The sequence below is a fragment of the Globicephala melas genome, chromosome 7 (genome assembly GCF_963455315.2).
Source record: "Globicephala melas chromosome 7, mGloMel1.2, whole genome shotgun sequence".
Taxonomy (NCBI): domain Eukaryota; kingdom Metazoa; phylum Chordata; class Mammalia; order Artiodactyla; family Delphinidae; genus Globicephala; species Globicephala melas.
The window spans coordinates 77,624,199-77,650,642 of record NC_083320.1 but is presented as its reverse complement, the minus strand read 5'-3'; the positions used below and the strand labels follow the sequence as shown (position 1 = coordinate 77,650,642).

General features: G+C 40.0%; 1 protein-coding gene across 10 annotated transcripts in view; it reads left to right on the top strand.

The window, feature by feature from the left end:
- The window catches only part of FMNL2 (formin like 2), a 304,517-nt gene that overhangs the window by 151,182 nt on the left and 126,891 nt on the right, over positions 1-26,444 (top strand). For all 10 annotated transcript variants that reach the window (XR_011377587.1, XM_060302448.1, XM_060302447.1 and 7 more), the window contains exon 2: positions 25,265-25,348. Coding sequence is in view for 9 of the 10 variants with exons in the window: in XM_060302448.1 (XP_060158431.1) it covers positions 25,265-25,348 (84 nt within the window). In the remaining variant the exon portion in view is untranslated. The remainder of the gene's footprint in view (positions 1-25,264; positions 25,349-26,444) is intronic.

The window sequence follows — 26,444 nt, the reverse complement described above, 5'->3', positions numbered from 1 at the left end:
TACAATCCTAAACTACACATAAAGTAGTTTGAGAATGCTAACATATATTCCTGGGAGAAAAAAATTTACTCGCTAGGATACAATATTTGTGGACAATTTTTTTTTTCAGCATTAGAATATTTAGTCAGATTAGTGTTTTCCAAAGTTATCTGGGTTAGTTCTTTTCTTCTCTACCCACTTCGGTGGGCTTTTGTTATTCATCTGTAGTACAGTTAGGTTCACTTATTACTGTTTTGATTCCTGCCAAATCCTAGTTGGTTTTAATTATTTATTGTTAGGCTATGTGAAATATTGCCTTAGTTCTAGGAGTTGTAATTATATAAAAAGTGTATTCAGAAAGGGTCATTTTCTCCTCATCCCTTCTACCTCTTTCCCAGTCCCCCATTCTTTCCCCCCTCTTTCCCACCCTTTCTCTATAGGTAAATAATCTCGTTACTTCCTAGCTTATCCTTCCTGTATATATATATATATATATTTGCACAAATTAGTAGACACATAGGTATTTCCTTATTTCTTTCTTATGTGAAAGGTGATATATTTCTTGGTTTTCTATTGCTGCACAAAAATTACCATAGACTTAGTGGCTGAAAACCACACAAATTTATTATCTCACAGTTTCCCTGGGTCAGGGGGTTGAACATATCTTAGCTGGGTCCTCTGCTCAGGGTCTCAACAGGCTGGAATCAGCTTGTGGGCCAGGGCCATGATCTCAGCTGAGGCCTGGGGTCCTCCTCCAGGCTCACTGGTTGTTGACAGAATTCACTTCCTTGTGATCGTGAGACGAAGCCTTCATCTCCTAGAAGCTGCCTACCACTCCCTGGCACATGGCCTTCTCTACACATACTGTTGGCCTCTTCAAGTCCAACAGGAGAGTGTCCCTGCTGCTTAAAATTTTTCTGTCTACTTTTTTTCTCTCACTGTAGAGTCTAAGGGCTTGGCTGATTAGATCAGACCCACCTAGGATAACCTCTTTCCACCTTTGCCATATAATGTAACCTAATCACAGGTGACCTTCTATCATATTCCTAATTCCTGCTCACACTCTAGAGGAGGAAATGATAACAGGACATGTGCACCAGAGAGCAGGCTTCTTAGGGACTCTCTTAGACTTCTGCCTTACCAGGTAGCACACAGTAGGTACTCTTATGCACTTTACATAATATAATGAGATGTTATGAAAAAAGAATTGTTATATTTGCTATGCCTCTCTATGACATGTATTGTCTTTGTTCTTTAATTTATTAAAAGATTATTTTTGGTACTTAGGAAGGTCTGAATTTCTGTTCTAGTGGATGCCTTTGTTTTATAAAAAGAAAAAAAAAGTCCTCAGCCACTGGTTTCTTATTTAACATTATATTATCTGGTTTGTCAGCTTTTAATGGTATTCTTTAACTCTTACCTATCTCCTGTACAACAATCAAGGAACTTAATCTGTTTTCCTCTTTTACTCTCCCTTCCTCCTTTTTTGTTTTTAGTTGTATTGTTTCTATGTTGACACAACATACAGCATTATTACATTAGTCTACCAGATCTGCATTTCATCCTTTGTTTTCAGTTTTGCTGCTGGCATGGTTTTTGTGACTTTTCGTTCTGCATAATTTTTGTAAAATATATGGCTATTTTTATAACAGGAGTGTTCCCCCCCCCCTTTTTCTTTAAAATCTTGAGAATACTGAGTTTTGGAGATGATTAAAGAAAAAAGTACTGAAAACAAACAGGTAAACTTACCTGAAAGTTCAAAGACTCTACCGTTTATGTGTGTTATTAAAAACATGGCAAATGGTCCCTACTTTAGAAAGAGAAGGAATGGTTCCTTAATCAACTTAATTAGTGCAGATATTTGGCATCTTTGTAAATATAGAGGCCCTAATGGTGAATATATGGCTTTCTGTAAGGCAATAAGCATGAGGGAAGGGGGACCTTTGGCTATTTATAACCTAAGCAGGATGGGAGGAACCAATGGCATTCTTTAAATAGAAAAAGTGAGAGTTAATAAACAACTTTTCTTCTCCGGGAGCTTGGTAAGCTACGTTTCCCATTAAGCCTGATTAGGGAGTGAATGTCTGCCCATTGGAGAGTATTAGTGACGATAGTGTAGATCCTAGAGGATCAGTATTCAGGGTGTCCCTTCAAGCTCACTGGAATTCAACAGCTGAAAAGCTGTTGAAGTTCAGGAAAATGAAATGAACAAATGAATGGTCAGAATTTGCACTGATAGTATTTTCTAAATAGTGGTCAGGAATCCTGAAGATGACTGCTTTGAAGCCTGGCCTCCTGGTCTACAGGGCTTTGACTTGCTGTTTTGGAGGATAGCCGAGTGTTTGCAGTGCTGGGGTTCCTGATGTCCAGGACCTTACGTAATACAGCTCTAGAATTTTTCATGACCGTGACTTAGTTAATAACCAAAATCTACATCAAAGAAATCACTAGAATGGAGAGAACTGAGAATACCTAATTTGTGAAAGGATTTCCTGACTTGGTTATAGATCCCTTTGGCCCTAATACAGGCTCTTTCAAGGTGTGTGTCTTTTAAACCTGAGTTGGTTCTAGTCTATTTGAGGAAGCTTGGGTGCGAATGAGTTTCTACCAGTGGATGATGGGCAGATTTGGCCATCAGCCCTCCAGGATTGTGATTCTAATAAGATTCTCTTCTGTGGCACAAGCCTAGAAAATGTGTGATTGAGAAGAACATATTGGTGTGAGCATGTATTAGCTAGCAGCATATTGAGTTATAAGTTCTTGTTTTTGTTATTTTGGTAATCTGGCGCTTTTGGTTCTCTTGATACTGGTTTCTGGAGAATAAAGTTGTACTGTGTTACCCCAAACCCAACTCTGGATTGATTACAGAATTCATCTGAGTTTTACTGCTGCTTTCTCTTTTGCACAGTTGGGATAGAATTGTGACCTCTGAAGCAATGTCTAATGTTATTAGAGCTCACACGATGGTAATGAAAGCAGAACAGTAAATCAGACAGTGCTGAACTCAGAGCAGGACCACTTGGGTGGGGAATCTCTGAAGATAACATGTTGTTATAGGCAACACCCAGAGGAAAATTGACAAACTGTGATAACGGTCATTGGATTATTTCTGGCCCACCAAGAGAGCCAGAGAGTGAGAACTAAGTTGTCCTCTCAAATAAACTGAAAGAAATCAGTCTGATGCTCTTTGTACAACACGTCTTTTATCAAAAGGAAAACAGGGCTTCCCTGGTGGTTGAGAGTCCGCCTGCCGATGCAGGGGACACAGGTTCGTGCCCCGGTCCGGGAAGATCCCACATGCCGCGGAGCGGCTGCACCCGTGAGCCATGGCCACTGAGCCTGCGCGTCCAGAGCGTGTGCTCTGCAACGGGAGAGGCCACAACAGTGAGAGGCCCGCGTACCGCAAAAAAAAAAAAAAAAGAAAACAGATTGTTGTTTTCCCAGCAAAATTGACTTGGGGGCTAAACTTTATTGTATTTCCCCTCCTTGTTTCCACTTAGTCCTGAGTACCTTCCCATATACTCCCTCAAAACCTTTCCTCAGAAACCACCTGAGGTTTGTTCTGCTGAAGAATCAATAGCCGCTGAATGTTTCAAATAGATCCCGTACCCTCTGCCATACCTCAGGCCCCTAACAATGCCTTCAAACAGGGATAGAAGCTCTGCAGGGGTAGGGTGGGTTCCTTAAATTGGTAACACTGCCTGGATTTAAGACAGAAGGGAGTGGTGGCTCCTTGGTAAGCCAGAGAGTAAATGCCCGACCATGGGACCGGCCACTCAGCGTTAGCCTACGCCGGCGAGGCAGGCCAGAGTCGCAGGGCCTTCCAGAGTTTTACAAGAAGGCAGAAATTTGGTTTCTTACATGAAATCTTCCACATCTCGTAACATTTCACAGTTTTAAGAGTTTTGTGGGCGATAAAAACGCCTCTTTAGGTCTGCAGTGCCCCTGCAATCAAACCATGTAGGTAGGTAGTTCCTAAATAGAAGTTCATGGTGTAATATGCTTTCTTAAAGCTAAATTTATTTAACTCAGGACTTATTATTTTTTTTCTGAGATTTGTATCCTTACTATATTGTTGATGTAAGATTGTAATTGCTTTCATACAATGACTGGTGGGGGTCTGGGAAGAAGGTAGTTTTTCCCTACATTCAGTGAAACCTTCCTAAAAGGTAGCTTGGAAAATGTACCTCTGGTTTTTCTAAAAGACATGGTTTGTAACTTAAAAGCATAAGTCTGAGCTGATATTGAGGGCACCAGGTGGGTTGATGGACACGGTAACCAAGGCTCTGTTCATTTTTTCAAGTTACCTTGAGTGAGCAGCCAGTACAGAGGCTCCAGCCTGAACCACTCAGCTTACTCTGATGCCTGAGAAGGGAAATCCCTAGGCTGTCCAGGGTTTTGAGTGAGAGGGCTTTAGGAATATTTACACAGCAATGAGCAAAGAGCCTGATTTGTGTCTCTGGCTTTAACAAGTTGAATAATCTGTTTCACTCTGTATACATTTGTCTAGCTTTTTTTTTTCCTTTTTCTTTCTTTCTTTTTGAGAGATTAATTATCAAGACTCCATCTAGAAGGAAGATTGCCGTGTGGGTCTTATGAATGTGTTGAGCTGTACTGTTTCTCTATTGACGTCCTGTGCACCCTGTGATTTAGATATTGGCAGCAAGGTATGGTGTATACCTTGAATGTGATCCAAATGCTCTAGGTCATTTAAATTTCATAAGCTACGGTTTCCCAAAAGAGAAACTGGTAAGTGAGTGTATCATAACAAGTATGGAGAGGAAGGTATAGGATTAGTTTTCACTATTGTATCCCACCATTTAAAAGTAGTCCAGAGGAATTCTAAAATCAGCAAAGACAACAAAATATTGGTGCCTCAACTTTTTACCTTTTCTTTTTCATACTGAGCTGTGAGGTAAGTTTTTCTCATGGAGATGAATATTTGGGTTATTTCCCAGGTTTGGAGGAAGGTGGTAGCAGTGAGCATTTTGTTTGAAGTACATGTTTACCTGATTCTCTCTCGCTATTTGAATATGGGATTGTTTCATCCCTGGAGCTCCCACTTGTACAGAGCTCTACTGGAAACCTTACTAGTGAAAACGATTACGATTTACTGAATAATTTTTAATGTACCACTCGTTGTGCATGGATCTAACCTTTATTTTTCACAATGGCCCTGTGAGTAAAGAATACAGGATAGGATGGTCTCCAAAGACAGGAAGAAATACTTCCTTTATTTACAGTGAGGAGAGGGAAGAGGAGGGTACAGCTGTGTGGTAGGTTTGTACATTTCCTAGCGGGAAGTAGAGAGAGTTCTGGTGGAAAGGCATTCATTCATTTCCTTTGTGAGGCATAGCAGGTGAGGCTAGATTGACGAGGGAATGAGGAGAGGGGACAGAGATTTGAAGAGACTGGAAAGGGTTAATGCAGTGTGTATGCAGAGTGAGTTGGTCAGAGAAATGAGGACGGTTGGATGGGCAGTGTTGAGTGCCATTGAGAAGTGGTGGTTGTCACTCTGTAGTAAACAGGTTAACCTGTTGGTGGTACCCTGTAGCAATGCTGCTTACATACCTGGGTGGGCGGATTTGGTAACCAAGTTTGTCTAGATTTCGGGGTTTGTTGGGTGGCTGTGCTGAGAAGACAGCTAGTGGAGCAAAATACTTTAGTGTGTTATCAAGAATGTTATTTACCTGGACCATAGATTCTCATAAGGAGGGAACTGCAGATAGGAATGAGCTGTTGGGGTTCTTTACTAAGGGTCTGCAAATTTGGGGAAAGTATGATAGTATAGAAGGAAAAATCCTTAAAATAAGAGCCAAGATGAGTTTCTACAAATGAGTTTCTACCCTTGCTTCTGGTAGGTGATCTGTTTGTACATTTTTCACAGTGAGAAGCTGTTGGTCCATTTCTGATTTTTACTTCCTTTCTCCTGGTTCCTCCTATCCACATGCAGGGAGACTTCTTAAAAACCTGTCTGTCTCCCTCATAGCTGTTTCTTATTTTATGCTTTTTAAAAATACAAATGCAGGGGAGGAGGAAGGGTGAGTGGGACGAAGTGAGAGAGTGGCATTGACATATATACACTACCAAACATAAAATAGATAGCTAGTGGGAAGCAGCTGCATAGCACAGGGAGATCAGCTCGGTGCTTTGTGACCACCTAGAGGGGTGGGATAGGGAGGGTGGGAGGGAGACGCAAGAGGGAGGAGATATGGGGACATATGTATACATAGAGCTGATTCACTTTGTTATACAGAAAACTAACACAGCATTGTGAAGCAGTTATACTCCATTGAAGATGTTAAAAAAATATATAAATGTATTCATGCTCAAAACTGTAAAAGAAAAGAGTAAATGGGCTATGTACTGAATCAAGCCTCTCGGTTATGCACGGAGGCACCTTTTTTTTTTTAATCATATCTTCAAACCTTATGTATATGAGGATTCCCCCAGAGATTTGCAGGCGGTGTGGATTCCTGGGCTTGGATCCCAGGGCTCCTGAGTTGGTACTTCTGGGCTGGGGCCTAGGAATGTGCATATCTGCATGTTCATACCACTGAGGACATTCAGGGAAATGCCCCTGTTATTTACCTTCATCTTAGGCCTTAAATGTGGAAAGTACTAAGTTGTAGGGAAAAGCAAGAATGAAACCAGTGAATTAACTTTGTCTTGAAATACTGTCACATTTGAAGCACAGTTCAGCAGAAATGGAGGGAAGATATCTCATGATATTTCCCTCTATTTAGCTGAAATTATTTGTAGTATTTTTGGCCTGGGTGTTATGGACAGTCAGACATGAGTATGCTTATTCTTTAGGAGTCTGTATTTTACTAAGTCAAATCTTTAGAAGTCTGTATTTTACTAAGTCAAAAGATTTTTTTTTTTCACCCTGAGGCATAAGAGGTTTGATGAGGAGAAAAAAAAAATCGTTTTGTCTTTCATTTTTAGAGAACAGGAGACAACATGAAAACTTTCCAGTCAGTGAATTTCTTGGGAAGGAAGTAAAGTGTTGGTGTATAAGAAGTGTGTTTTTCTATGAAAAAACAATTAGGATTTGCTTGAGGGTAAGTTGGAGAGTTAGAAGAAAAAAGATTGGTGGAATTAGTGAAAAGATCCAATTGCAGTGAATTGGATAAATAAAGTGAAATATGAAAAACCTTTGAACAAATGAGAATTTAGAATAAATTGCTTTTCTTGGGGTATTTCCTTTAAGTAAAGCCAAGTTATTACTTGACATTATTATGGATTATTATTATTACAAATCATTAATTATTATTAACAATTTATTAAAAACCTGTGTAGAATGTGCAAAGTGCAGAGCCTGATGTCATCAGTAGGTCTGGCCACTGGAAGTACTGATTCACTGTTTACCCCCAGTGACTTCAGAGTCACAGGACTGCAGGATTAGAAGGAGGATACTAAGGGTCATCTGGTCCCAGCCTGGTCTTTTTACTTTTTACTTTTTTTTTTTTTTTTTTTTGCGGTACGCAGGCCTCTCACTGCTGTGGCCTCTCCCGTTGCGAAGCACAGGCTCCGTACGCGCAGGCTTAGTGGCCATGGCTCACGGGCCCAGCCGCTCCACGGCATGTGGGATCTTCCCGGACCGGGGCACGAACCCGTGTCCCCTGCATCGGCAGCCGGACTCTCAACCACTGCGCCACCAGGGAAGCCCCCCAGCCTAGTCGTTTGAGTGTCTGCTATTGGGTTTTTTAAAAACTAAAATCCAGTCTTACAATTTTCACTCTTGCTTTGTTCCAAATAAACAATCATATCTTAATTTCTTCAGCATGTGATTGTTCTTTAAGATAGGGTGGCCATAAATTAATCTTCCACATCGGAGTACTTTTAAGAGTGAAAGGCACTGTTAATAATTATGCCAGAACCGCAGGGCTTTCTGAATAATACTCTATCACAAAACTAAGTTCTGTGGTTTTTGAAGCACAGTGTTTAGCCTGAAAGATTTCTTTAGAAACTACACGTGAAAAAAAAAAGATCTAAAATGAAGTTTGTTTACGAGGGTGATTAGGGTGATACATATCATGTGATACTTTGTTTACATGGAACCCCAGAAAAATCTCTTCATGATAAAATTTTATATATCTAGTTGAAAAAAATTTATGTATATTTTTCTCAAGTCAACTTCACATATATGGCTCAAGATGAAAGTTTAAAATTCTTTATAGAGGTTCCTTTTATTTTAGAATACCTCCAGAAAGCTGTAATCAGGTGTGATAGGAGGAAAGCGTGGATGTAATCTAGACCAGAGGTTTCTACACTTTATCGGTTCACAGTGCCTTTGGTGTCTCAGCAATTTTTCATGGTGCCTGAGGCCAAAAGGAATACCTATGGTACTCTGTTTGATAAGTGTGTATATCCAAGCAACTTAATAAGTGTTTATGTCCTAATAACTTAGTGGCTGTTTGAAAAAATAATTACATGTAAATTGAAAGAAAAATACTTTCGCTGTGTTCCTTAAAAAAAAAAGACACACAATTACATATAGATGATGTATGTACCTGTGGGGCACTGCATGACTTCTCTAACCTTGAATTCCAATTCGATACTGTCACTCTCATTTCCTTTTGAATTTCCATTTTTTCCCAAGACTTGCTTTCTGTCACAGCAACCACTAAAAGAAAATCAACTTGGCAAAGGTACGCCATTATGGAAAGGAATATAGTGCAATTAAGATAAAAACTGAGCTACTTCAGGGTAGTAGTGGTGTCAGTAGAGTTTGAGATTTGTTGCTTCCTTCAGAAATTTAAAATAATTCTGCAGTTTCCCTGTGGGATTGTCATAGTGTGTTGGGATGCTCTGGCACCCAGTTTAGGAACCACAAATATAGACATTTCTCTTAAGTTCATCATTTGGACTACTGGCTAAAATGCATTGTATTTATAGTGCCAGAAAGTCTTACCAGTGTGTTGAGAAGCTCTCAAAGACATTGTCTTTGGGATGTACCCATCTCCCTCACCCCCCTGCTTGAATTTAGCTGTATTGGATTCTCGTACAGATAGCTACAAGTTTATTGAACCTTTATGTCAGGCACTGAACTTAATGCCACATTTTACATGTGTTCACTCATTGAATGTTTAGTTTTCATAGCAACCCTACTGTATAAAGCCTCTTCTGTCAGCCTTCTCTGGAAACACCCTGGAGTAGATAGCATCCTCATTTTACAAGTGAGGAAATTAAAGTTAAAAAAAGTTAAGTGACTTGCTAGTGAACATACAGCAAGTAAGTTCACTTCTAGGATATAAACTCAAGTTCTATTTTTTTTTTTTTTTGAGCTCTGAAGGCCAGAGTCTTTGTCCCCAGCCACAGTCTCTTCTGTAGACACCACACTGCTGTCCACGTGTCTCCTGCTATGAGAGGTATACATGTTTCACAGTGACCCTAACAGGGAGGTTCTTCTGTCCTTATTTTCAGAAGAAGATGCTGATACTCAGAGAAATTTATTTACTTGCCGAAATGAACTGCTAGGAACTGGAATTTGAACCCAGACCTCAGTAATTCCAACCACAAAGCTTATTATTGTTATCTATAGGGATGACCAGAAAACACTGTAAAATCTTGGAGTTTTCTCAGAGTCATTAAAGAAAGATTAAGTTATGATAATATGGCTTTTGTGTTAATATATTTTGATAAATCCTATTCATTTTAAAATCATGCATGGTATGTGTGGCACCTCTCTATTAAACAGTGTCTTTATTGGCCAACCATGTGGAATAACAGAGAATATATTGTGCTTACCATTTATAAATATATGTATAGAAGAGAAAAAGGGAGAATGAATGGACCTATTTGTCAGTGCACCAGCTGGCTAGGATGCAACATTGCAGTGGCACAGGCCTACAGACCCCTGAGGTAGGAGCGTGTGTGTGGAGGGCTGCATCTCAGGACCAGGTTATAAAGATTCACTTAGGAAGTAAAGTAAGTACTAGGTAGTTTTTCAAGTCACAAATTGGAAATTCTCTTGATCCTGTCACTTCTCCTTAAAGCTTAGTATCCAACAGGGGTTCATTTACACTGGAGTTCATGTGGAGTTGAATTTCTCTCTGGAAGAAGACAAATCCAAATCAGAGTCGCGCTCCAAGTTGGCACACTCTTCGGGTGGAGATTACTGAATACATTGTATTGCTTTACCCCTGGGATCCTTAGGACTTGAACTTGAGGTTTAATTTTCAGTAGGATAAATTGGTTCACGGTGACTTGGGTATGGTTTATCTCAAGTCAGGAGAGTAGAGTTGTTACAGAATGTAAGAATGCAAAGATTAAATGGCCACTGTCATATTTTGGCATTTTCCCAAATACTTCTAGCTCTCTTGGAGAAGCATAACACTGCTTTGTAGGAAACAGAAACGTGTTTACATCCAGAACATATTGAGGGGGTGTGCTGAGTTCAGCAGCCAGGGTCACGTCCCCCAGGCCTACTGTTGCGGTTTACCCAGCTAAGAAGCACAGGGGATCCGACTGCATGGATCCCCACCCCTGCCCCTCCGCTTCTTCACCCCTCTTTGCTTGTGTGCTTTCTCGTTCTTTTTTCTCGCACACACCCAAGTCTAGCACTTAGAATTGAGTAGTGCACGCCCTGGGGGCTGCTTCCCAGAAATCCGTTGTCTGTAAATGGAGGTGTTTGCATTCCCTGGAAGGTGTTTTGTTCTTGTTGCTTTTCTTGGTGCATGCAGTGCAAATGTGACCATTCTTCCTCATTTTAGACTGAGACCAGATCATACACTTAGGTAGCACTTTATGCCTGGAACATATCGCTGTATTGTGAGAATATAAAACCAGGAATAAATCAAATGACGTGTATCTTATTTCACACTCTCCTAGTTAGAAACAACAAAGATTGAAAACCTACACCCCAAACAAGAGATACCTCTTCCCCAGTATCTGAGAGTTCATGTTTGTAATATATGATTTAGTTCAGCTGTTTAATAAATACTCCATTGTTTAATGTCATAGTTGTTTTGCAGTACATGTGTAAAATCTAAAGTACCATATACCAAACATCAGAAGGTTTTGGTTTGGTTGGTACTTTGGGAGTGTTTACTTAACTAATGGATGTTTATTAAATGTTTTATGTGTCTACCCATGTCCTAAGTACTGTAGAAGATATCACAGTATGCTGGGAAACTTTCCTTCTCATTGGAGAAAAAGCCTACACGTGTGAAACTGTAGGACAACATACACAGTCATGTTTGGTCCCCCAAACAAGTACAGTTGACCCTTGAAGAAAACGGGTTTGAACTGTATGGGTCTACTTATACGTGGATTTTTTTCGTGGTAGATACCACAGAATTACATAATCTACAGTTGGTTGAACCCATGGATGCAAAACCACAAATGTGGAGGGCCAGTTATAAGTTATACATGGATTTTTGACTGTGGGGAGGGTTCCCTCCCCTCCCCCCTTGAGTAACTGTGTTCTTTAAGGGTGGACTGTAGTACTGGAGATAATACATAGAAAAGGCAACTCTAAGCATGGTATATGGAAGACCCAGGACCTAGGTGGAGATGTCGATTTTGGTGGAGGAGTAGGATGGAGTAGGGGCTGTAGAATGGGCAGATCAGGTACCAGCTGGAGGATGAGAGGAGAAGATACATTTTGGACCTTTTAAATATATATATTTAAATATATATATATATATATTTACTTTATAGGATTTAAATAGGCATTGTTGGTAGTATTCTATAATATTTAATAACTACCTGCAAATAGATGATGGCTGAGTCTGACACTTCTCTTGTGGCCCTGATCTTTTATTAGTTAAAAAGAAGGTAAAAGATTTTGGAGGAATGGTGTCTTTAGTTTATTAAAATATGGCTTGTGTGGCTGAGAAGAATTTGGCACACAATTATTATGTACCACCTGAGTGTTAGGCTCTCTGCTGGGGGCTGGGGCTATAAAGAGGGCTTCTGTCCAAGGACTTGCAGTGTTGTAGGGGCAGAAGGATAAATCAGTAAAATAGAATGTGACCAGTGGTACCCTCAAAAATATTTTGAAGTTGTTGAATGTTTTTATTCTTAATGTCAGTTATTTGGGGGAATTCTTCAGTTTTTATGACAGTTAAGGGCTTTTAAAAATTTTAAATAGAAAAGTCTCCCATTAGACATCATGTGTGTGAACTAACTTGCTGATGGTTGATACTGACCACAAAAATACCAGCAGCATTAAAGTAGTGCTTTTTTTTTTTTACTTAAAAATCAGGACATTTTAATAGTAAATAAAGGCATTTAAATAGTAATTCAAAACAGTAAAGGGTGTTTTGCCCACACATTATTTTACTTGTTAAAGTTTTCAAATTGGTTTATCAGGGTTTTTTTTTTTAATTTATTTTTTAACAGCTTTTTTGAATTAACTGATTTATAATAAACTGTACTTAAAGTAGTGCTTATAATACCGGGAGGTTGTTCACGTTGACACAAAACTTTACTTGATGGTCTTTTCCACAATTATGAGGTAAGGACCAAAAAGCTACCTAGCAGGTTAACGAGGGGAAAATCAGGATCAGAACAGCAAAGACTTGTCTCATGTCAGAAGCCCTGCCATTCAAGACTTAATTTTCCTGCTTGTTTTGACGGGGCTTGTCTTCAGAGACGCTATGAATCTTTTGAAACGGGGCCTGATGAACATTTGTTGCGGTGAAACCTAAATTGTGCCAGTGTTGTTCTGGTTGTATGGATAGTGTCAAGTTTTATTTCCTACCATGTTATCTTCATGCGCTGGTAGTTTTATTTTTAGGTTTTTCAGTAATTTAATCTTAGGACATTGTCTAGTCCCGCAAGGTTTTCCATTTCCTACTGTAATTGAATTAAATACTAGCTTTTATCTGTTTAAATCTACAACGTATGAAATGGAAACCATGCATCTGATCATTGGCAGTGAGATGCGGACATGAAAGTTTTGGAGTTTGGTGTTGCGGAAAGAGGGAAGCTGTGCATTGGGGGAGCCAAAATATTGTCAGCCAGAGTATTAGTTTTCCATTGCTTCTGTAACCAATTACCGTGAACATAGTGGCTTTAAACAACTTAATTTAATTATCTGATACTTTTGTAGGTTAGAAGTCTGACAGGGGTCTTACTGGGTGAAAATCAGGCCCTTCAGCAGGGCTCCATTTCTAGAAGCTCTAGGGGAGAGTCCATTTCTTTGCCCTTTTTAGCTTCTAGGGGCTGACCGTACTTCTTGGCCTGTGGCCCCTTCATCTTCAAAGCCAGCATTGGCTGGTCACGTCCTTCACATTGTATTACTCTGACTTCTCCCCTCTGACTCTGGTCTGCCACCTTCTACGATTTTTTAAACTATTTTTTTATTTTGGTAAAATATCCATAACATGAAGTTTACCATTTTAACCATTTTTTAAGTGTACAGTTCAGTGACATTAAGTAATTAACAGTGTCATGCAACTATCACCACTACCTGTTTCCCAAATTCTTCATCACTCCAAACAGAAACTCTATACTCATTAAACAATCATCCCCATTCTGCACTCCCCCCAGCTACTGATAAGTCCTAATATACTTTTTGTCTCTGTTTTTGCCTATTCTACATCTTTCATATAAATAGAATCATACAGTATTTGACCTTCTGTGTCTGGCTTCTTTCATTGAAGTGTGTGTTCGAGGTGCGTCGATGTTATAGTATGTATCAGAATGGCATTCCTTTTTGTGGCTGAATAATATTCTGTTGTATATATAATATATACCACATTTTGTTTATTCATTCATTTGTTGACGGACACTTGGCTTGTTTCCACCTTTTGGCTATTGTGAATGATGCTGCTGTAAATATTGGTGTACAGGTATCTGTGTGAATCTCTGTTTTTGATTCTTTGGGATATGTTATATACTTAGGAGGGAAATTGTGTAGGGTTAGCTGTTAATTCTATGCTTAACTTTTTGAAGGATCACCACACTGTTTTCCGCAATGGCTGCACCATTTTACATTCTTAACAATAATGTACATACAAGGGTTCCAATATCTCTATGTCTTCACCAACCTCCGGTTTTTAAGAAAATTATTATACTTCCACTTTTAAAGACCTTTGTGATTACATCGGTTTCCTCCCCCCCACCCCACATCTACAAATATCAGTTTAATATGTAAGGAAACATTCACAGGTCTTGGAATTAGTGAGGATATCTTTGGGGGCCATTGTTCTGTCTATGACAGCAAGTCTGCCCTTGAAGTTGTGGCTATTTACAAATGAAGAGCTATAGATTTGAGGCTGTAATTTTTGGTCACAATCATGGCAGAAACCTTTATTTTTAATTTTTTTAAATGGAAACTTTTAATCCTAATTGCTTTTCTTTTTCAATTTTTTAATTTTTGGCTGCGTTGGGCCTTCGTTGCTGCGTGTGGGCTTTCTCTAGTTGCAGCGAGTGGAGGCTACTCTTCCTTGCGGTGTGCGGGCTGCTCATTGTGGTGGCTTCTCTTGCTGCGGAGCACGGGCTCTAGGTGCGCGGGATCTTCCTGGACCAGGGCTCGAACCTGTGTCCCCTGCATTGGCAGGCGGATTCTTAACGACTGCGCCACCAGGGAAGCCCAGAAATCTTTATTTTTAAATCAAAGTATAATCTTTTTCCTGTTATCTCAAGATGTGATGTTAGTTGAGCATAAACTTGAACTGTTTTCTTCCTTTGATTATCTACATTGTGAAATGGAAGCGCGTGAGGCAGTAAGTTGTGCCAACCTTGAATATGGAGCCCAGGTTCAGTAGTCTTCCAGAGTGATTGCTGTGAAAGGAGAGAAGCGACTATCGGTGATCCTAGTGATCTAAGAAGGGAAGGCTTGCTGCTGGGGAAGGGTTGGGGGAGAAGGAGGCCAGGCTTTCAGGGGAATTGGGCAGGGTGAAAAAATATACTTGTTTTAGGTCAGCAGGTGATAGAGGTACCATTCTTATGGCTTGATTGTGATGGAATCCAGCTATCTAATATGTTGCAATTAATTTGAGTTTGGTATCTTCAATTCTCAAAACGTTTTTACTCTAAAGAATTTTATGTCATAGGATGTTGATATTTATCAATAGACCAAGAACCCTTTCTCTGGATTTTGACTGTGCCAGCAAACCTTATATTCGCTCTTATATTGTCAAATGATTGCCCATGAAGTATTTTTCTAACATCTTAAATGTGACCTCTTGTGTAACTCCCCATCCGAGTACACAAGCGTGTGCAGGTGGACACTGTTCCTGGAATAGCAGTTGGCAGACAGGTGGTAAACAACTGGGTTCCGGAAACATGTCAAGGAATCAGACATCAGGTCTCTCTAATGGAAATCAGATACGAGGTTTGAAAGAGCTTGAATGAGTGTTTCTTTCCATTTATTCCCTTTGTGTTTGAATATGGTAAGAATCTGTATTTCAGGAGTTGGCATGATGGCCAGAGGAGGGATGTGTGGTTTTGGCATCTGCTGGGTTTTGAATCACTTAAGCTACTGATACAGGGAGTAGCAGAAAGATGGGCCACAGGAAAACTTGGCCTAGACTACTATAGTTATGCCCTCCTATTCTGTAGATACCATGGGCTCTCCCATCCACTTCACCCTTATTTGATGATGCTCTGACCTTCCAATTAAATATAAATAATATGAACATATATATACAATCGACACTTGTTCATTCCGATTTACTAAGGGTAGTGAAAGTGTGATTAATTTAAAACAGTAGGTAATTCATAAGCGACTTCGGGAAATTTTTGTTTTAGTTTGTGTTTATCGGTAAAAACAAATGTGTAAGTTTGTAGAGGTTTATAATTTTACAAATAAAATGAATTGTTCTCTGAATACAAAGCCCCAAGTCAAGGAGGAATGGTGGAGACAGTGGCAAGTGCTGGTACTTATTATTATGATATAAGTAAACTTGTGTAGTCAGGAAGGATGGAGGCTTACTAAAGTAGGAGGAGAGCATAATAGTAATTCCATGTATTCCTTAAAATGATAATAACAAGAGTAGCAATGTCAAACATGTACTGAGTGCTTACTGTGTGCAGAACTTTGTGCTAACTACTCTACGGGCATTATCTGATTGGATTTTCTAAAATATATGTGCATACGTGCACGCACACACGCGACAGATGTAAGTGGGCTTTCTTACTTGATAGTGGGAAAAGAATAGAAGGCATGTTGGCCCAGATTCTTTTTCTGTCTCTGGTAATAACCAGTTAAACGAACTTGAACATTGCCTTCATTTTCTGGAGTCTGTTTGGTCACCTCTAAAAAACAGAATAGGACTAAAATATCACGAGTTTCCAGCTCTGTACTTTTTCGATTATAAAAATGTTATGGAGGAGTCCTTTGTATTTAGGTCAGTCCTAAAGGAAAGCCTTCCAAGAAAGCAGGCTGTAGCGAAAATTGTGAATGGGAGATAAGAGAAATGTCTCATTCTCACAGGTTCCCCAGAAAGGACAGCTTTCTAGTCAGATTTCATTTTGAAGATGTAACTAGATCAGGGGCGAGGCTGATTTCTCTTATTGTGGGTTTCGCTGGCACATGAATGATATTAATACCCTCAATGATTAAATAAAAATAACAGTGACAATGAAAGATGACTGACTGATGGTTCACTTTGGGGAACTATTTGGCTGGCTGCCTGAGTCCCGTGCCAGGAAGGAAGCTGACTGTATTTCAGCAGCATTCTCTAGGCTAGGAGTATATTAAAATTTAGGATGTCAGGTAGTTGCTTGGAACAAGAGCATAGGGCATAGAAGGAAATGGCTTTGAGGTTAGTTGAATGGAGGGGTGGGTCATGTATTGAATTTGCAGCTACCCTCCTGCTGCCTCAGATGTTGCAACTTTAAGTGAACTCATAGGAGAATTGGTGCATTATTCAGTATCAAGTGACTCAACTTGATGTCCCAATTATGGTATAAGGAAAAATGACAATCTGGGAAGAATTAACAGAGGAGGAGCAACCCTTTACCTAGTGTGCTTTGAGGTCCCCAAGGCTGGCTTTTCCTAAACATTTCCTTGGCTGACGATTTACCACTGCCTGTAGAGTAGATTTGAAAGTCTGTGCTCTGGTGTCCAGGACCCTGCCTTTCTAACTTGCTCTCACAGGACCCACTCCTTACCCTCTGATTTATTCTGTGTGGTTCACAGTCCTCTGCCTTCTGTATTCATACCTCTGTTCACGCTATATTCATACCTCTGTTCACGCTATATTCATACCTCTGTTCACCTAAAATAATGAGAGTAAACATCTAATATATTGACTTCTTTCCACGTACTTACTCTTTGCTAACTATGAGCATTATCCAATTTAATTTTTCTCAAACTTTGTGAGACGAGTAGGATCATCGCCACCATCATCATCCTTCGCGTATCACCAACACCATCTCCATGCTTTTCGAGTGAGGAAACTGAGGTTTAGTTTAAATAATGTACCTAGGATCGCACCCCAAGTGGCCCATCTTCAGAGCCCAAATATTAAAAACCATATTATGCCGTTAAATGCCAATCTTTATGGCTCTCCCCGCACATCCAAGCCCAGTCCATAGCATTTCTTGCTTTCCTTAACAGAAAGTAATGGCTTCTTCTCTGCAGTTCGGTTATATTACATAACACGTTCAGTTGTGTATTGGTGTATTTACCTTCTCTCCTTCTGCATCATTGAAGCCTGAGTTTACCTCATATTTGTATCTCTGCCTTCATTTGATATTTTACAGGGTTTATTAAGTGTTTGTGAAATGAGACAGTACCTGGCTATCTACAGATTTGATCCACTAACTTTGGCCCGGGGTGTGTTTTGTAGTTTATATTTTTAAAGAAATTGAAGGATTCTGTTAAAGTGCCAGTATTTTGTCTGAAAATGTTAATAGCTTATTAAAAATATTAATAAATATGTGCATTTTCGCCTTACCCTTGCATGCGAATGACTGTGTCTCTGGTTATTCAAGTAGAATTGTTGGATTGCTTCACTCAGGTCATATTTTAGAAACGTTATAGCTTAAATGTCACGGAAATAGGGTGATCATACAGACCTCTCTTTTGAGCCTTGGAATTTTTCACCTGTCTGCTGCGTGGAAGAGCTACTTAACCTTCCTGCCCTTTAGTTTCCTTCTCTGTTGAATGGAGAAGATCATACCTGCTTGTCATGATTTTAAAGGAGATTATATTGGATAATGAATGCAAAGAGCTTAAGGGCCTGCGATGTATCACACCGTCAATAAATGTTACATCTTGTTTTTAACCGTTAGCTTGGACTCTGACTGGATTCTGACCTTCAGTTTTGAATTTCATTTACTGGCTTTTTCAACTCTGGATTTGCTTTTTGATTCAAGTTATGTGGTCCAAGATCACCAATAATAAGTGATAAAGTCAAGCTAGTCTAACTCCAAAGCCCAACTAGTAAATCCCTGCCCCACGCTGCCTCATTAAATGCAGTTCTTTACTGCACTGCCCAACCGTCCAGTTGGAATCCATCACATTTCCTTGCTTTTTGTAGCAAAAAGTAATGGTTGCAGGGAGTGGGGGAAAGGGGAGTTATTCGGGGTATGGAGTTCCAATTCTGTAAGATGAAAAAGTTGTAGAGAACTGTTACATGACACTTTGAATATAGTTAACACTACTGAACTGTACACTTAAACATGGTTAAAAAGGCAAATTTTGTATTATGTGTTTTTTACCACCCATTAAAAAAAGAGTAATGGCTCCTTCATTTGAGTTCTCGTAAAGTGTTTGGACCTTTATCATTCAAGAAGTGCCATTGGTGTTCTCAGCTCTTACTCTAGTGCCATCTTTTCCCTCCTTCCATAAGCAACACTGCTTGTAAAGTGTATGCAGGTGAGGTTGTGTAACAGAAGAGTTTCCATTGTGGAGTCTGGTGACTTAATACTTGAAAGCTTTAATTTAGAGATTATAAGAACAAAACTATATTACATAAGGTGTATTTGATATGATTCACTTTCACTGCTGTCACTGCATATGGCTGTGGGTTTCTCAACAGGAGCCTTGAGGATATCAGGGGAAAAGAAGGATATTTTGCAAGTTTTTGTTGTTCCCATGAACCCAGGACAAGAGCTGAGACCAGAAAACTCTATTTCTAGGGCATGGGTTTATTTGGTTCTGAATGGTTTGGATACCTTCATTCTGCTCTGTGTTGTATATGATAATTCATCCATAAGTATTACTTCTAATGTATAGTCTCTCAGAGACTCTTTTAACCATAATTAATTTCTCCATGAAGTAGCCAGGAACTTGCATATTCCGTTGTTATCGAGTCATTAAATCTTCTATTTTTAAAAGTTTCTAAGATAGAAAGCGCATTTAAAAGCAATGTAAAATAGTATAGGTAAGGATAAAACCAGAATATAGACCATAAAGGTAACTACCCCTTGGATTAGACTAATTATTACAGTTGATACTGATTTGAGTTTACTGGCAACAAAAACAAAAAACAAAGTGCAGGTTGCATGGTTTATTATTTGTGGCAGAAGAATGCCTAAAATATTTTTCTTTTCAAGGAAATGTTGCTAGAATTGAACTTGAAGATTTTTCCCCCCATGAATTCCTGTTTGAAAGATAATTATTAATAAGTAATAGACATTGTCATTGATTGAGGTTTTATAAGAAACAGAAATGCTCTTAAGTGTGTAGACTTTGTTAGTAGCTGAAGCATAAATGCTAAATCAGTGAAGATATTTTCAGACTGAACAGCATGACTGAGTTAGTTTGCTTTTCATTGATTGAGCAACTTGTTTAGTGCCTACTGTCTGCCATGTACTGTGCCTGATATTGGGAATTAACAAAAGAAGTCGTCCTTGAAGTACTTAGTCCATGGAGGAATTCAGGTAGGCAAACATGATTAGGGTACAGTGTGTGTGGTGGTGTAAAGGAGAGATGTATACACTGCTGTCAGAGCCCAACGAGAAGGTATATTTTCTTGGAGTAGTTGGGAGAAGGTTCTAGTGATAAATGATATTTGAGCTGATTCTTAAAGTTTGTCAGGTGGAAAGGAAAGGGACGTTCCTTACAGAAAAAAAAATGCTCTTGGATGATCTAATTTATTTGTGCTAGGAACTTATACAGTCTAGAAAATTTATAATTAACATCCACTAAACTTTTCAACTCAAATATCATATGTCTTCAATGGACCTTTGGCGTGTACTTGAGTGCAGCAACTTTGTGATTAAATTCTCTCCTATGCCTGCAGTGCAGATATGCTGGCACGTGATCAAAGCCCAGTGCTTACTTATTGGATGGATTGACAGAGGAAAGGAAGGACAGGAGAGCCCTGTGTCAAGATGTCACTAAGTATGGATGAGGCGGAGTTGTCACTGTGTTAGGACAACTTGCAAGTTGTATATCTTCTGCCAGGTAGAAGGGCAATCCATTTTTATACAGGCAGTAATAGTGCCTGGAAAGAGAGCCAATAGTTTCCTCAGAAAATAGCTTGGGCTCTTAGGAATTACCTGCACAAACATTTAGCTTGGACTCCAGAGGCCTGCCCTATACAGCACAAAGGGAATGAGTTCCCTCTAAAAAGTCTATGGGCAGTTCTTGCCAGCTAATCACAACAGGCCTAAACTTCAACCAGGCCTCTGTGCAGGGTCTGATTTTAGATGGAGCTGCTTCCTTGCGGTCCCTGTAGAATTATTAAGCTGGGCAGTGTCCGCCTGAACTGCTCAGAGGCTTGACCCTGTGGAAGGGGTGATTTTAGATGCTTGGTGAATGATTACCAAGTACAGTTTTAGTTTTGGTGTATTGATGCTGAATAACTTCTTTGACAATAACTAGTCATCAGGTTCAAAAAGACTTCTTAAGACTCTTCTCGTTCAGAAAGATGCAGACCCTTACTTCTGACCTTCAGAACTCTGTACGTACTTGCCTGCTTGACTGTTCTCTTGGATGTTTCCTAGCTATCTTAGACCTAACCAGGGCCACATAGAAGTCTTATTCTTCACCACCTCCTCCAGATTTGCTCCACCTTTGCAGTGTGCCCCTCTCATTAAGGAGACCAGCATTCACCTAGTGACTCCAGGTAGAAGCCAGACGTCCTTCCTCAGCCCTTAAGTCTACCCAGTCAATTTCACGTACTGTTTCTAACATCTGTCCACCTACTTCAGTTGATGTGCCCTCTGCTTTGTCCCAGCCACCACCATTCATTTGAACTACTGCCCTGGCCTCCTAACTGGCTCCCCTGCTTCCACTTGTGTTGTTTCTAATCCGTTCTCCATATAGCACCCACAGCAATCTTTGGAAAACTCACCTGTTTATGTCATCTCATGCTTACAAGCCTTCACTGGTTTCCCACTGCACTTTAGGTCAAAGGAAAAGTCTTCACCCCAGTCCTCCGTGGCTGGGCATGACATAGCCTTGACTCACCTCTCCAACTTTATCTTTCCCTCATTCCCTCTCTTTTACTTTCTCTCCAGCCACACTGACTCACTTTCAGCTCTTTGATGTGTCCAGCTGTTTCTTACCTTAGTGTCTTTTCTGTGTTTTCTCTGCCCAGAAAGCTGCCATCCACTCTTTACCTGGCTCACCTTTTCTCATTTCTAGGTCTTATCTTAATGTTACCTTTTCCTTGAGAGATCATTCAATCTAAACTTGCCCTCTGATAACCTCTATCAAGACTTATCAGAGTTTGAGAAGATTAGTTTGTTTCATCTTTACCTCTCTTATTATAATATGATGCTCCATGGGGACCGTATCTGTCTGGTTCCCCACTGTGCTGTGGAACACAGTGCTTGTACAAGGGTGGTGCTTCATAAACATTTGAAAGAAAGACTGTTTTATTAAAATAAAAGTTGGTCCAGAAAGGAGCATCTTGGCTTTCTCTTTTCAGTAACAACAGGGCCTGCATCTAATTTCCATAGCAGTGTTTGCAGACTGCTTCTGCATGAAAGTCTTGTGGAGTAGTAACAGAAGGTCAGTTATTTGCGATTTTACTTTGCTGCAAAAAAACAAACAAACAAAAACCAAACCAAACAAACAAAAAACACTTGGAGGCATTTTTAGTGTTTGTCCTTGGAGTCTAACAGACTAAGTTTAGGTCCTGTTTTCTGTAAAGCTGTCCAACCTTGAGCAAGCACTCTCAGGCCTGTTTTCCCATTTGTAAAATGGGGAAAATTGTATCTATCCCATGGGTTTGTTATGAAGATTAGATGAAATTGTGTATGCAGACTGTCTTACACAGGGCTTGGCACCTTGTAAGAGGTCAGGCATTCTTTGTCTTACCCGTTTATATCATGAGAGATTAATAAGGACTTGGAGAAAAACTCATTTTACCTGCCTTATTATCTTACTGTTCTTAATTTTTTTTTTTTGCGGTACGCGGGCCTCTCACTGTTGTGGCCTCTCCCGTTGCGGAGCACAGGCTCCGGACGCGCAGGCTCAGCGGCCATGGCTCACGGGCCCAGCCGCTCCGCGGCATGTGGGATCTTCCTGGATCGGGGCACGAACCCGTGTCCCCTGCATCAGCAGGCGGACTCCCAACCACTGCGCCACCAGGGAAGCCCTTATTCTTATTTAATGCATAATCACACCCATGGGCACTAACATGAGCGTCAAATTCAGTTTAAGAGGAAATGAGCCATCTCTAGGGTGCAAATAAGCAATGATAGACTGGTTATTTAGTGGTCAGTAATGTTGGGCTCCCTCAGAAAGACACACATGGAATTCTCCTTTGCTTTATCCCAGGAGTTTGTTGCTGAACATTATAAAATTGTAATTACAAATAAATACAAGTAGTTATTTTCTATTCTAGTTCAAGTAAATATTACATGGAGATAGGCCGTATGAAAATATTTTTTCCCATTTCACATTATTTCTGTGGAGAAGCCTTGGTAGTATCATTGAAATCTCTGGGGTCCAAAGATTTTCTAAGTATGTTGTCAGCTTTGGGGGTTATTAAAAAATTAATATTCTGAAGAGATTATTAGATTCAAATCAGTAAGTGGGATATCTACTCCCTACTTAGGCATACCAGTCTGGATGCTAGATTGAGCTTTGGGGAAAATGCTTGAGTTATATCTATCAAAATCATCAAAGGTTAATTCTCTGCCATTAAGTCAGAATAACCCACCCACCCTTGCCTCTATTAAATTTGTTTCACTGGGGCTTCCCTGGTGGCGCAGTGGTTGAGAATCTGCCTGCCAATGCAGGGGACACGGGTTCGAGCCCTGGTCTGGGAAGATCCCACATGCCGTGGAGCAACTAGGCCCGTGAGCCACAGCTACTGAGCCTGCGCGTCTGGAGCCTGTGCTTTGCAACAAGAGAGGCCGCGACAGTGAGAGGCCCGCGCACCGCGATGAAGAGTGGCCCCCGCTCGCTGCAACTAGAGAAAGCCCTCACACAGAAATGAAGACCCAACACAGCCAAAATAAATAAATAAATACATTTATTACAAAAAAAAAATTTGTTTCACTGGATGACATGAGACAGTACTGGTGGCAAAGGGAGCTGTTTCTCTGTAAGTACAAGTCCTCCAGAGAACTAGGGGCTTGAGCATTATAAGTTCAAGACCTTTGAATTTGTCTACTCGAATATTCACCCATGCAAGGGGCTGTATTGTTTATTATGAGATAGGCATGATCTAGAGTGTTGATATAAGGGGTTAGGGCAGTTAATCATGTAAGACATTAGTTGAATACTTGGCTCAGTTGTTTAGAGCATGGGAGCTTTACAGGAAGACCAGGGGAACAGATAAGAATTCCTTCTGGGGCGCTCTCACTCTGCCATGTTCTGTGCCCAAAGATCTCACCTCAGTCCGAAGCCAAGTATCTTGAAAATGTGTATGATTGGTTATTTGGGACATTTGACTAATAACATATGTATGTACCTGGGAAAATCATGATCAGCACTATAGAGGGTGTGCTGTATTGATGGAGGAGGGTTTTATGAAGACTGATGTCTAGACATCTTTTAGCTCATGGTACATTTCTCACTGCAAACCCAACTTCATAAACCGATATAGCTAAACTGAGAATTGAGGTTGCTGATGGTAACATATGTCCTGAAGGAGTGCTGTCATCTCACAGAGGGTACAAAAACCAGTTGCACTGTTTTCTTCTTTACTTTCATCTGTTCTTTTACTCATAGTTGTCTATCAAAGCGAGTCAAAGTTGACGCTATCTATCAGTGGTTCTGTTCATTGAGTTTTGGTGTTTTCTGTTCTGTGTCTGGTGGGGCTGTAGTGCTTTGAAAAGAAATTGGGGACTTCCCTGGTGGCGCAGTGGTTAAGAATCCGCCTGGGGACACGGGTTCGAACCCCGGTCTGGGAAGATCCTACATGCTGGCGAGCAACTAAGCCCGTGTGCCACAACTACTGAGCCCGCGTGCCTCAACTACTGAAGCCCGTGTTCCTAGAGCCCATGCTCTGCCACAAGAGAAAACACTGCAATGAGAAGCCTGCGCATTGCAACAAAGAGTAGCCCCCTGTCACCGCAACTAGAGAAAGCCCGCGCAGCAACGAAGACCTAATGCAGCCATAAATAAATAAATAGATACATAGATAGGTAGATAGAAATTAAAGAAATTGGGAGTACAAACCTCCAGTTATATAATAAGTCATGGGGATGTAATATGCAGCATAAGGAATATGGTCAACGATACTGTAATAACTTTGTAGGGACAGATGGTTGCTAGACTTATTGCGGCAATAATTTCATAATGTATACAAACGTCAAGTCATTTTATAGTACTCTGAAACTAACCTCATATTGTACATCAACTATATTTCAATTAAAAAGAAAGGGCTACTAGGAAAAGAAAAAAAAAAGGAAGTACTGGAAAGACTGCCAAAGAGAGCATCTGTGCTCCCAGTTTGGGAAGGCCGGGGAAGCAAGAGACAATAAAACACCCTGGGGGCAGGAAACTGGACATATGGTCTTTTGAGGACTTTTCCAGGACTGATTTGTGATTTCTAAGGAAATTTTGGTAAGGATATAACAAAATCAAGTTCCCACTGTCCAAAATGAAAGACTCTTATGCCTGGGGAAAAAAACTGGGCCAATACCTTCTCAATAATAACCTCTGACCTTTTGTTGAGGAGACTGGGAGCCTGCAATTAAATGAAGAAATAAGACATTATCTTTCCTGAAATGCAAGTCTGTAGTTCAGAGCAGACTACCTCAGTGTCCCAACATAGGACTTCAGAGTCTCTCTCCTGCCATTCAACCGATTTGATGTTTAAATGACTTGTATAGGGTGTTTATGTTAATCAGATGCTAGGATTTGAAAAGTCATTAAAGAACCACAGTAGCATTCTTTGGTCTGCCCATGAGTTCCCCATTAGCAGTCTGTTGTGGAATGTGACATAGTTCTTCTCTTTTTTTCTCACAGAATGCTATGAACCTACCCCCTGACAAAGCCAGATTACTGCGGCAATATGACAATGAGAAGAAGTGGGAACTGATTTGTGATCAGGTAAGAAACATTGATGCTTTTTTTCAAGAAATAATGAGAGAAGAGAACCGGATTTCCTCCCTAAATATATCAGACTTTTTTCAGGAGATGCATGGATTTCTGTCTTGTGATTTGCCTTCCTGTTGATTATGACCAAAGGAAGAGTTAGAAAATGACATTTTATTCTTGCATTATTTTAATTCTCTACTTTCTTTTTAAATGTTTTTTAGTTAAAATTTCTGGTAACTCTGGTCAAGTGGACAAATCAAATTCAGCTGATCTGTTTTTCTATTTACCTTACATAGCAGTTTATGCTTCTTGGATAATGCAGGTCCTCTAATTTAGTTGGCTTTCTTATTCATGTGTATTGATGTTTACTGATGCAAGAAGGTGAATTGTTTATAAAGAAACATTGCTTGGGCTGATAAAAAATTATTTCATATTATAGCAATTCCCCAGGTGTTTTTATCATTAACTCATAACAAATTTAGACTCTTCAGAGAGATATATAATAAAAGGGGGATTTCTCCATTTTCTTTCTTTCTACCCTCCAAATTCTACACTTCAGAGGCCCACTGGTAAGACTCTGAAGTATTTCCATCTAGTTTTTTCTTCTGTTTTTGTTTTTTAAAAGCAATATGTGAATACCTGTACATACTCTTCTGCATCTTGATATTTTCTTCAGTATGGATGTCTCTACATCATTCTTTTAAAATAGTATGTAGTATTTTATTGTAATTGGTAGTAATTTTGGGGGGACTTCACTCCTGGGCAGGTACAGGCTAATTGTTTAAAGCTTAGAAGGCTCACCCTGTAAAGTAAAGATAAGCTCTGTATATTATATATTAGCTCTTTTATTTTGTGCCATGAGCGTCTTCAGGGTGGTCGTGTCCCCCCAACCCCTTGCCACCCTGAAAATTCTTGGTAGTGTTGTAATTTCCTTCCAACCCTTTGGTCTCTGCTGTGGGACAGATGCGTCAGGGGAGCAGAGGCATTTTCTGTTCCCCAAAGGTAGATGGTCCATGTTCCCTAAGGAATAGATACCTGCAGTTTACATGGAGCTTCTGAAGTGCCCATTGTGTGTTGCTTTACTTTATCTTCTGAACTAAAACAGTAA